The 12,941-nt window shown below is 34.4% G+C and overlaps 1 protein-coding gene across 2 annotated transcripts in view; it reads left to right on the top strand.

The window, feature by feature from the left end:
• LOC145279777 (N-acetylgalactosamine-6-sulfatase-like) overlaps positions 1 to 12,941 on the top strand; it is a 148,971-nt gene that overhangs the window by 117,802 nt on the left and 18,228 nt on the right. Inside the window, exon 14 of one of the 2 annotated variants that reach the window (XM_080131100.1) lies at positions 8,213 to 8,309. In XM_080131100.1, coding sequence (XP_079987226.1) covers positions 8,213 to 8,299 — 87 coding nt within the window. In that variant the 3' untranslated portion in view covers positions 8,300 to 8,309. Of the gene's footprint in view, positions 1 to 8,212; positions 8,414 to 12,941 lie in introns of those variants that run through there. The other variant, XM_080131099.1, reaches the window with a different exon arrangement.

Below are 12,941 nucleotides of genomic sequence, written 5' to 3'. Positions count from 1 at the left end.
TATAACCTAATTTCAGGCATGTTTGTTTTCATAATTAGGTGTTACCGCTTTTTTTCTTTCTTAGGCATGGGACATTTCGTTATTTTGAAGCATTTAAAGTGTTATTTTGAAAGCAATTTCTGACTAGAATTAAATTTTATAAGTAAAAGTTGAGTAATGCAGTTCATTTGTTCTGAGAAACAAAATATACCATAAAAATTGAATTTAACGTGAAAATCCTATCTAAAAAAAAAAATAGTAAGGTCCGTAAACACTACAACCTGTAACTGATTAGTAACTCACTCACCAGAAGTAAGATGAGTACAATGTTTGGTGTGCATTTGCAATGAATTGATTATACATAGATGAGTGCAGCTGCAAATTTTATGAATAAAATGAGCAGATTATTATCATGTGATAGCATTGGGGTGCAGCACAATGCAGTTGCCACTTGACATGAGTGCATATAACGGTACTTTTACAGTTTAGTCAAGGCATTAAAAAATGAAAATATCGAAAAAAAGTTTAAATTGTATGTATTCGTTATGGAACAAAGTTCTCCGCAAAAAAATTTCACTTAATTTCATCAAGTAGTTTTTTTTTTACAGCGGAAAAAACATGTTTTTATGAGAGCGCGTTGAAGGCAGCCATCTTGGATTTTAAAAAAAATTTGTTTAAATTTTAGAAATGCCAAAGGGAGATAACTGCAGTTAAAGCGCTGACACCCCTTCCCATCTTTAATACTAGCGTTTCTTCCTAAAAATCAAACATTTTGCTCGGTATCATAACAAGTATATATATATATATATATATATATTTTCATATATATATATATATATATATATATATATATATATATATATATATGAAAATTAAAAAAATAAAAAAATGAACTCTCCCGTCGATTTCGACCTATGAGCTTCTACCACAACAACTAAGTTGCTTGGAAATCCACACAGATGATTTGTTTATAGTGATGAAGGCTTTGTGTAGAACCAACCACACTTTTTGGTATTACTACTAACCTCTGTTGGTGCAGATTACTGCCACAGGACAGAGTATACAATAGACTGCAGGTTTTTACATCAGAGTTATATATATATATATATACTGGTTAATTGCATTCCATTGACCAAAGGAAGAACTCTGTTCATACTCATAATTTTATTAAAAATTTTTATATCAGCAAGTGCCCTAAGTTTTATCCATTTTTGCCTTACATGCATGTTGCAGCCAATAATGGAAAATATTGTCTTATTTGTTTTTCATAGACGTTCAAAAAATTAAATATATGTGTAAAAAATATATATGCTCTGAATGTCAAGACACATCTCTGTTGAGCTTGTTATTTGCGACAATTTGGTCAATATTATAAATTGTATTTATATAAAATACGAGGATTGCCCCAAAAGTAAAGTTGATCAGCTCAATTTTTTTCTGCATGAAAGAATTCAATGACACGTCTCTGCTTCTGATGCATGTCCATGACAGTGTTTTATCAAGGCCCAAATGCCACTCGAGGATAAGAGTTAATGAATGTAAGGTGTTTGTGTAGTAAGTGTTAATGGTGTAAATTGGGTGGAATTTGATTATTTATGGGGATGGCTACACAAGAACTTGTTTACATTGGATTTGAAGGCTACCATGTTGTATTCAACAGGGAAGCAGGCCAGTGGAAAAGTGTTCCACATGCAGGCAGTTCTGGGAAAGAAGCTTTGTTCATGGAATCTATGTTTAGATTTAGGCACAGTTAGAGAATGGGGAAATCATATTGTGGTTGTAACTAGTTGAGTATTTTTTTGAAAGTTTGGCAAGGGGGAACCATAGATTGGAGTTCAGTCGGACACTTGCCATGAAAATAATGATAGAACAGAGACAAGTTCGCAATCTCTCTTCTGTGGGAAAGAAGTTGCAGGGAAGAGAAAAGAGCATCACCTACTAGGTTTCAAAGTCGGTTTTGAATTCTATCAAGGCTGGATAGGGTGCACCAAGCTTTCTTTTGTTGGTTTCTTAAACTCTCACACCGTCACTATCTGCAACAGATCATGAATGCATCATAACAATGCAAGTTGCAATCATGTCTGATCCATTCAGGTGAAAAAAATAGGAGGCATTACTTTTGAAATGCCTCTCATATACTGAGGTTATTGTTGTCTTTCTTTTTCTTTGCAAAACTTAATCAAATCTAAAACAAAATAATTTCCCTCTACAAAGCCAAACTAAATTCCATGAATAAATATTTGAAGATATAAAGAAGATGAAGCATTAATATTTTTTCCAAAATTATTGAATTTGGCATTAAATAACCTGAAAAAGGTTGATATGCTGTAAAACAAAACAACCAAACAATTGATCATGGCTGACGGAATGAAAACCTGCTTCTCCTATAGATTAAATAAAACGTTTCATTTGAAATTCTGTACAGATTCTTATGTTTAACGGAAAGATTTTTAAGTCCAACAAGATGCACCTAAAAATCCAAGGTTATATTGGCTGAATTGCTGTGAGAATAATATTCAAGATGAAAACAATATGTATAAAAGTAAAATTGTCTGTGTGTGTACATTTTCCGACCAAATTATTCTGCCAATGTTCAGTCTACAGACTCGAGATTTGATATAAGGGCTATTGAGATTTGGGAAAATCTTTTTAATCGAGTTTCGGCCAGAAATTTGGCTGTCAAAAGTCAAAGTTCAATGATTTGACCTTTGAAAACTCTACCAAACTCCTCCGCTAATTTTGGATCTAAACACTTGAAATTTTAGATGTAGGTTCCTTGGACATGGATCAAATGCTTTAACTTAATTTGAGCCCAAAACAAATGTTAAGGGGTAAAAATTGGGGTCAAAGTTTTAAAAAATTTGATCTCTCAGCCAATTTTTGGTCTAAATATTTGAAATTTTATATAAAGTGTATTCAGACATAGGGCAAGCTTTTTAATTGGCTTCTGGCCAAAATTTGGCTAGCAAGGGGTCAAAGTTCAAAAGATTTGACTTTCGCGGTCTCTAGCAAACTATTCAGTCAATTTTGTGTCCAAACATTTGAAATTTTACATAAACGGTATTGAGACATGAAGCAAGCTTTTTAATCAGTTTTTGTGCAAAAATTTGGCTGCTAAGAGGTCAAAGTTGAAAGAGTTGACCTTTGCAGACTCTACCAAACTCCTCCATCAATTTTGAGTCTAAACACTTGAAATTTTAGATGTAGGTTACAACTTTTTAATAAATATATACACTTATGCACTTGAAGTTATGAACAGTATATAATATAATCCCCAAAATCTAGAAATACTCTAACACTCGCATCCATTTCTTGATCCATTTTCTGGCAGAAATATCAATTGTCTATTTAGCAGTTTTTATTTACTTGTCTACAAAAGATTTGACACTCTCTAAGATGTGAAAGCCAGCTTTCCCAACATGTTGTTGCCATTCCCAAAAAGAAGCGCTTCAGGCGATCGACAAGAAAACACATCCCCAAAAAAAGAGTTGGGGTGTACTTCTTTGTTCTGAGTCGAATCATAGCTCATTCCAACAAAGGGTTTGGTAGTTTAAGTTTGTTCCTACATTATTGGAATAACCCAATTACAGAAGACTAAACCAGACCTTTTATTTTTAAGTGAAACTGGCATTGGACAGGCTATTTCCCTAGATGAGTTTGCAATTTCAGGATACTCTAACTTAACTTCTAAATCTGACCCCCAAGATCGCCATGGGCATGGAATATGTGCCTATATTAAAGATAGCTTTCCATGTGGGAGGGACATCTCCAGGGAAGATCCTAAGTTACCCTATATGTGCTTCCGAGTTGCTTTAGCTCACACTACTGCATTTATATTTACTCTCTATCGCCCCCACAACAGCGGAGTTACTATCTTTCAAAGCATATCTGAGAAAATTGACCAAGTCCTTTCTACTTATCCTTCAGCTAACATTCACGTATGTGGAGACTTCAATGTTCACAACGTCGAATGGTTGACCCACTCAAACAAGACCGATGATGAGGGGAGGTTCTGTCATGATTTCTCCATTGCCTATGACCTCACTCAGATTGTTCAGGAACCTACCCGTGTGCCCGATAATGACGGCCAGTATGCGAGCCTACTAGACCTTTTTCTCACAACTTGCCCTGAACTATGTTCAGTTTCTGTTCTGTCGCCTCTTGGATCTTCCGACCACTCTGTTGTATCAATTAAGATAAAAATGAAATGTAATAAGTCCCCAGACGTACCTCTTCATCGTACAGTATATCGATACACTAAGGCTGACTGGGATAGCTTCCGTACATTTATATCTGATCTACCTCTGCATTCCATGTTTAAAAAGGATGTGTCCTCTATAGTATTAGACCTAACTGAATGGTTAATTGTAGGTATTGACCATTTCATACCCTCTAAAAAGTTTCAGCAAAAACCTAACAGCCAGCCATGGTTCTCTCCAGAATGTGCTGCTGCGATTGCGCACAGAAATCACTTTTTCCACTGCTTCCAACGTAATAGATGTATGGAAACTAAAGCCGTTTTCAGGACTGCCAGCAACCATTGTAAGAAAGTAATAAAAAATGCAAGAGAGTTGTATGCTCAATCTGTTAAGTCCAAAGTAGCTGAGCAGCGGCTTGGTTCCCACCAGTTTTGGCAAATAGCAAACAGAATCCTGAACAGAAGCGTGTGCTTCATCCCAACTATTATCAATGGACCTGAGGTAATCTCGTCAGCATCAGACAAAGCCAAACTCTTTGTCAAGAACTTTGCAGCTAATTCTACCCTTTGCGACCAAGACCGCCAACCCCCCAATATTTCCTCCTGTATCAGAAAACACGCTATGTGATATACGTATATCTGTACGTGATGTTGCGAAGCTAATCAAAAACCTTGATTCGAGTAAAGCAACTGGCCCTGATGGTATTCCAATTATAGTACTCAAAAAACTTCAACCTGAATTAGCGCCCATACTTACAAAACTGTTTAAACGTTGTCTTAAGGAGAATAGTTTCCCATCTCCCTGGAAAATCTCATCAGTATGCCCTGTATTTAAGAATTCAGGTGATCGCTCATCCCCCTCTCAGTACAGGCCAATAAGTCTCCTGTGCGTCATGAGTAAGTTGCTAGAATCTGTGTTAAATACAGAAGTAATCAAACATCTCAACAAAAATAACCTTCTTAGTGACACTCAATATGGTTTCCGTTCTGCTAGATCTACAGCAGATGTCCTTACAGTTATATCGCATAGGATTAGCAAATCTCTCGACGGTGGCAATCTTTCTAGGGCAATTGCTCTTGACATATCTAAAGCCTTTGATAGGGTATGGCATAAAGGTTTACTTCATAAGATCGCTAGCTATGGTATAGCTGGAAAAGTCTTCTCAATTATTAAATCATTTCTTTCTGATAGGTTCATAAGAGTAGTAGTTGAGGGGCAAAAATCAGAAGCTCACAGTATTAATGCCGGTGTCCCTCAGGGATCCATCCTGGGCCCAACTCTTTTCCTGATCTACATTAATGATCTTCCAAATCATATCCTTACATCATTTGTAGACATTTATGCTGACGACACTACCATTTATGGTACCACATCTAAGACAGTAAACGACCAAGTTCTCTCCAATTCTCTCTCCTCTGATCTTGAGCACGTAGTACAATGGGGAAAGAAGTGGCTGGTTACTTTTAATGCATCTAAAACCAAGCTTCTCTCTTTACATCATCAACATTCTAATCCACATTTGTCATCAATTGAAATGAATGGCTCTCGTCTTCAGGAGGCCTCAAGTTTTGACAAGCTTCTGGGCTTGACCATTACTCCTGATCTTAAATGGAACACGTATATCAAATCTGTTGCCAAGGCCGCTGGAAAAATGGTGGGATCTTTCTATCGATCCAGTAGATATCTCACTGCTGATGCTATTCTCTACCTATATAAGAGCCAGTTACGTCCAAGGATGGAATACTGTTGCCACATCTGGGCAGGAGCTGCTAGAAAGGACTTGTCCTGCCTTGATAGAGTTCAAAATAGACTTCGTAGCCTCGTAGGAGATGTCCTTTTCTCCTCCTTGCAACCTCTATCTCACAGAAGAGATGTTGCGAGTTTGTCTCTGATGTATCGTTATTTTCATGGAAAGTGTTCAACTGAGCTTCAATCTATGGTCCCCCCTCGCCAAACTTTCACAAGAAACACTCGTCTAGCTGTAAACACTATCAATAATTTCCCCCACTCTTTATCTGTGCCTAAACCTAAACGTAGATTCCATGAACAAAACTTCTTTCTTAGAACTGCACGCCTGTGGAATTGTCTTCCGTTTTCCTGCTTTCCAGCTGACTACAATATGGTTGTGTTCAAGTCTAAAGTAAATAAGTTCTTGATGAGCCGTTCCATATAAGTTATTAAATTTACCAAATTTTCATTACTAATGATTACTATATTGACCAATTTCTACTGTACACTCTTTAACCCTTATCCTTGAGTGGCCTCTGGGCCTTGATAATGTGGTGATGCCTATGTAAAAAAAAAAAAAAAAAAAAAATTGCTGAGGGTGGATCCTCGACTGGTATGAGAACGAGTAGTTGTTTATTTTCTGTTTTTAGATTTTTATTAGAAGTCGCAGTACTTATGCAGAATAAGTACCAAGCTATTGTCGGAATTTTCCAGGTAGTTTACATAAAACGCTGGCAGGTTGCAAACAAAAGTTTGGTGATTTTTGCATTTTTTTGCACAAATTTTGACCAATTTTTTCAATGAAAAATATTTTCGTGAAGACAATTGATTGAAAAATCAATTGGAAAAATGAAAACAATATTCTGTTGCTATGAAGAAAATATAATGGAGAGTTTTTATGAAACTTTAAGAAAATTCTTACTGTAAGGTAAGTTTTATGAATAAATATTTAATTTTTGAATAACAAACAATTGATAGGAAACAAAAAAATTTTTATGTTTTCTTTTTTTTTTCCTTATAATTTTATTTTGTTCAAATCAAGATAAATATGTAGTTGTTTTTTGTTTTTTTTTTTCTATAAGTACCGATAGCAAATCAATGTTTCTTTAAAGGACGTTTTCTGCTGCAATTTCATTGGTTCAACATTTTGGCACCTTTCAGAATTCTACGTAAACTGCCTGAAGAAGTGCTGAAGTAGCAAAAATAAATGTGAAAGTACTTTTTTTTTCTAATTAATATATATATATATATATATTATTTTTTTTTTACAAAGGAGTCACCACTTATCAAGGCCCTGAGGCCATTCGAGGATAAGGGTTAATGGGTATACATTAGTAGTGGAAATTTTGAAAATTGGATTACTTAGGGGGATGGTTCATCAAGAATTTGTTTATATTGGACTTGAAGACAATCAAATTGAAGTCAGTTGGAAAGCAGGCAAATGGAAGAGAGTTCCACAGGCATGCAGTTCTAAGAAATAAGCTTTGTTCATGGAATCTATGTTTAAGATTAGGCACCGATAAAGAGTATAGAAAATTATTGATAGTGGTTTTGGCTAGACCAGTGTTTTTTTTTTTTAAGTTTGATGAGGGGGGACCATAGATTGAAGCTCAGATGAGCACTTGCCATGAAAATAATGATAAAGCAGAGACAGGCTCGCAACGTCTCTTCTGTGAGAAAGAGGTTGCAGGGAAGAGAAAGGGTCTCCCCCACTAAACTACAAAGTCTATTTTGAACTCTGTCAAGGCAGGATAAGCTGCTTCTAGCAGCTCATGCCCAGATGTGGCAACAATACTCCATCGTTGGCCATACCTGGCTTTTATATAGGTAGAGAATTGCATCAGGAGTGAGATATCTACTGGAGTGGTAGAAAGATCCTACCATTTTTCCAGTGGCCTTGGCAACAGATTTGATGTACGAGTTCCATTTCAGATCAGGAGTAAAGGTCAAGCCCAGAAGCTTGTCAAAACATGCAGCCTCTCTAAGATGAGAGCCATTCATTTCAATTGATGGCAGATGAGGATCAGAGCAGTGATGATGTAAAGATAGGAGCTTGGGTTTAGATGCATTAAAAGTAACCAACCATATATATGATGAATGAACATCTGCTACACTGTTGAGCCTAAAGGAGAAGGTAATACCTAGGAGGATGGCCTCATGATAAGAGAACAAATACTTCACAATCCCCCACCCACTGAATTGAGCACTGAAAGATAGTAATAGTAGTTTCAGATATAAAAGTAGTTTTGGTTTCAGATGCAGAAATTAAATTTCCATTAAGATTATTATTTTTTTTTTCTTTTCAGAATTGGTCCCCACCTGGCTGTGAGAAACTAAATGATTGCTTAAAAGGGCCTCCATCCAAGCCTTATCGGTGTGTGTGGCCACATTAACAAAAGAAAAGTGAGTGCAGGCAAAATAAATGTTATTTTGCATTAAACGAGGTGACATGTCTGTACGTTTGCTACCTTTGAAAACTAAACTGACACTTTGTATTATTTAGATTCTTTTGGACTATTGTAGTCATTTTCATTGTGATTTTCATAATGTTTCGGCTGCTATAACATCAGACATTCTTCATGTGCATTTTGGACATGTCCTGTTAGTTAAACATATTTCATAATAATTTATTATTACAATAAATAAATAAGACTCAACTTCACCACTTATCCTTCTTCCTCTGCCAGATATCTTGAAAAAAGGATATATATATATATATATATATATATATATATATATAATTAAAATAAGATAAAAAATCTGACTATATGAAAAATGGGCGAAGCATTGTCAAGTTCTTAAGTCTTTCCATCTCTGTTTTTATCATATATATATATATATATATATACACACACACAAAATAAAAAATTAACAATATTTTCTAAAATACTACTTTCAAAGGATAATTTTTATAACCCTTTATTTAATTCACAAGAGTAGGATGACTGGATAGAAGTCTTAAGTAATTCGCTGTCGTATTAATATTGCAAAAGACACCTAAAGAAGGTCAGAGTTAATGTTGGCTAAAACATGAAAGTAACACACAAGATGAAAACATTCGTCCAAATAATACAAATAATCAAAAATTCATCTAAAAGATCCAGAAACATAACTCGAACGCCAAAAAGAGCAGACAATCTTGATAACAAACTGTTCATATATACATCGACATTAGTGTTTATAACACCGACGTAATATTTAATTTGCATAAAAATTTTGAATCTTTAGTTGAATAAATGTTTGGTATTAATTATTTTTAATTTTAGTTTTTAATATAATCTATCTCCACCATCTCATAAAGCTGTTTTGATTCATTCCTGAATTTGTCACAGAATAAGCACTTTTATCCCATCTCTCGATCTACCTGTTGGCTGATTTGGTCCATCTTGCTCTTAGTTTCTCATAAATTTATGAGTTAGATAAAAAAACAAAGCAAAATAACAATGTAATTAAAAAAATTCCTTGTCGATGCCGTTAGGTATGTCTAATTTTGAATAACTTAATATACGTTCAGCAAATTTATGTTAATGTTTTTTGAAAATATTCAAAATCAAATAAATAAATTTTGAAGAGAAAGTTAACCTTATAACTTCCATTATTATGTCCTTACATTCCATGGACAATGTTTCAGACAATGAGGAAAGAATTGCTGTAAGCTAGATAGGAATCCATCCATTAACATTTATCATTAACTATTTCTTTTTCTTTTTTTACTTTACTTATTATGTCCTTCCAAATGACAAATGTTCATATGTCTAAAAATAAAACTCTCCAGAAGATGTAAGTATTCATTGTTTCTTTTATATGGCATACTTTTGATTTGCATTCTTTTTGAAAAAGAAGTTTCTTTCAAAATTATCAAAGGCATTTTATCATCATGGTTATATTTAACAACTCTATATTTACTTTTATTGAGATTGTCGGACTGACTTTCTCATCTTGGTTGTTATAGTCACAACGTTTTGTTCTCCGGCCTTCATCAGATGTTTTATATCGAACTGGGGAACCGTTTGTTAAGAGTCTTGAACCCAACCCTTTATTATTATTATTACAGGGGTACCATGTTCGGACTTCAGCTAGGCTCTGGGACATAGTTGCTGATTCTCTGTTTTGAATGTTACTTTTCTCTGCCTTCGTTCAGGATTGAACTCAGCACCTTTGGGTAACTGTAAACTTTGATACAACGTCTAGGACCACTCGGCCATATGTCACTAGGACAGCCGAAACGTTGTGACTATAACAACTAAGATGAGGAAATCAGTCCGACAATCTCAATAAATGAAAACGCCTCATCTCAAAAATACAGACAATTACTCTATATTTACTGATTTTATATGTGAAAGATTTTTGTACTACAATTTGTAATTTAAATGTTCCTTTCTGTTTTTGTTCATACGTCATGTCACGTTACCATCCCAGTATCCTACATTGCTATCAGCCTTCTTAAACACTTACATATTTGTTTCCACTCCCTTATGAACAATGTTTCAGACAATGAGGGAAGAATTGCTATAAGCTGGGTCAAAATTTATCCATATAACATTTATCATTAGCTTATCTTTTTTTTCTTTTTAATTTAAAGTATTTTTTATCGCCTTACATCAAATGGCTTCATGCTCTGTCTGGAGCGATTTGCATAAAAATAGAAAAGAAAAAAAATGTGCCTCATGATTTTATATATATATATATATATATATATATAATGACTTTCAGGCAGAAAATCATTATTCCAGCAGATTTGATAAAATACAACTTTTTATTTTTTCGTTATTTTCTCGACACACTGAGCAATTTTCTTGGTTTTGACTCAGAGCGTTCTTGTTTTGGCCATTACTCAAACGCTTTTGTTCTTTTGACAGTCATCAAGAGTAGTATTATAGAAAATATTGTTACTTTATTTATTATATATATATATATATATATATATATGATAAAAACAGAGACGGAGAGACCTAAGAACTCTATGACGCTTCACCCATTTAGTGCAGGCTTTTTCAAGAGTAAAAGTGTAAAATGCTCACTGGTACGAAGATTAATGAAGAGTATATATAGAGAGAGGTGGAGGGGACAGTATATTTGTTCATATGTAAATAAAGAGAGATTATATTTTACATTTACATTTGTATATATAATATGTGCTAAAAAAATTAACCAGTGTCTAAATTATTTTCATGGATAATTATTTTACATAAGTGTGGAGAAATATTTTTAAAAAATCCTTTCTTTGTTTGATTAAACTGGAGAAGTGGAAGACAAGGGCGGATTCCACCAAATGGTGTGTAGATTTATTGTGTATTGTTTATAGAATTGTTAAATTTTCAAAATAAAACTGGGTGTTTATTTTTATGTCTCTTTTATGTTCATATATTCTATTATCGAGACTGCATTGTGTTTTGCCAATGTATATCTGTGCACAGTCACGGCAGCGTATGGAGTATATGCCAGTTTTTTCTTGAAATTAGATTTGGGTTTATGGATTATATCTCTGATTATGGAAGTTATATCTATACATTTATTTGCATTTGCAAAAAAAAAAATTGTAAAGAAAAAATGCAAGTTATAAATTTTTTTTTAATGCACTTGAACTTTATGGGCACCCTGTATATAGATATATATACACACACACACTCTTTTTTTATCTTGGTTGTTATTTTAATGTTTCACTCAATATAACCTTTGATCTGGGGAACCCATAACGAATTTTGAACTGAACCCTTTATTTAATCCAGGTCGATAGACCATTCTTGCTTTATCAACTGTAGTAATAATTTAAGTTTGTCTTCCAGAGGACTATCACTTAAATTGATTGTTAATCCACATCTGTCAGTTCTATACACATTTTGTTTCGTTTTTTTATATATGGCAGTTTTTAGTATTTGTAGGTATGATAATACTTCTGTCAAGTGTTATTTTTTTATTATGGGGCTATCTTGATTGCACTTAGAGATGTCTAGGGCTTTTCTTTTGGCATTTAGTAAAAAGTATGGTGGATATTGCAGTTCTTTAAAAGTGCATACTATGTGTCGGAATTCTTCCTCTTAATGTTCGTTACTGTATATTCTCAAAGCTCTGGGGTAGAAACCGATTATGGTGCCTCTTTTCATTCTCTCGTTATGATGAGAGTAAAACTGTATTTATACTTCAAGTCATTTATTAAATCGATATCAAGAAACGATATGGATCCATTTTCTTCTTTTTCATGTGTAATTTATAGCAGGCTCAATTTTATTTAATTTTATAATAATGTCTTCTATTTTAGATGACTTAAGCAGAAAAAAATCAAGATATCGTCTATATATCTAAAGTAAGATGCATTTTTAGCAATCTGTATTTAAGGGGTACAGTTTCTATAAACTCCAGAAATAGATATGCTAAAACTCCACTAAGGGGGTTACCCATCGTTAGACTAAACTTCTGTTTGTAGTAAAATTTGTCAAAGGTGAAAGATGTCATGTCAACGCATAAATCTATGGTGTTAATTACTTTTCTTGGCCTTCGGGACAAGATCAAACGTCCCCCAATATGAAAGGGTGAATGCGGTATTATGGTGAAAGAAGATACTAGCTGGGAGAAACTTTTGACTTTGTTTAGTTCTGGAGTGACAAGGATGACCAACGACCCCCAAAATCCCCCCTTTTGAGTTGGCCATGTGCCTAAGTTTTTTGTTCATCGTTGATTTTTTTTCTGTATTTTTTTAACATGAATAAAAGATTTAATATCTCAAAGTGTAGTATCTGTTCCGGCAGATACTGCAAGCTATGACTAGCTATGACTAGCAAAGACCAGATGTGGGGGCAACCCCACATGCCTGACCATTAACCAGCTCCCATTTCCCACCTCTCGGGAGCTGGTCCCCTTTTTTCCCTTCCCCCTCCCTTCACTCCTCACATTAAAAATCGGCCTTGTGCCTAATTTGCTCGGTGGGGGAGCAAATAAATACCATCTGTTCTTCAGATGCTGCACTTCTATTTCTTGTTCTCTTTCGGTGGAAGAGAAATCCTTCACGACTGAGACAATTTTTATTTTTGTACCTTT

This window comes from Euprymna scolopes, chromosome 7 (assembly GCF_053919585.1).
Source record: "Euprymna scolopes isolate OS-2025 chromosome 7, ASM5391958v1, whole genome shotgun sequence".
In the NCBI taxonomy this organism is placed as follows: Eukaryota; Metazoa; Mollusca; class Cephalopoda; order Sepiida; family Sepiolidae; genus Euprymna; species Euprymna scolopes.
Note: the sequence above shows the minus strand (reverse complement) of the source record. Positions and strands in the feature narration are given on the sequence as shown.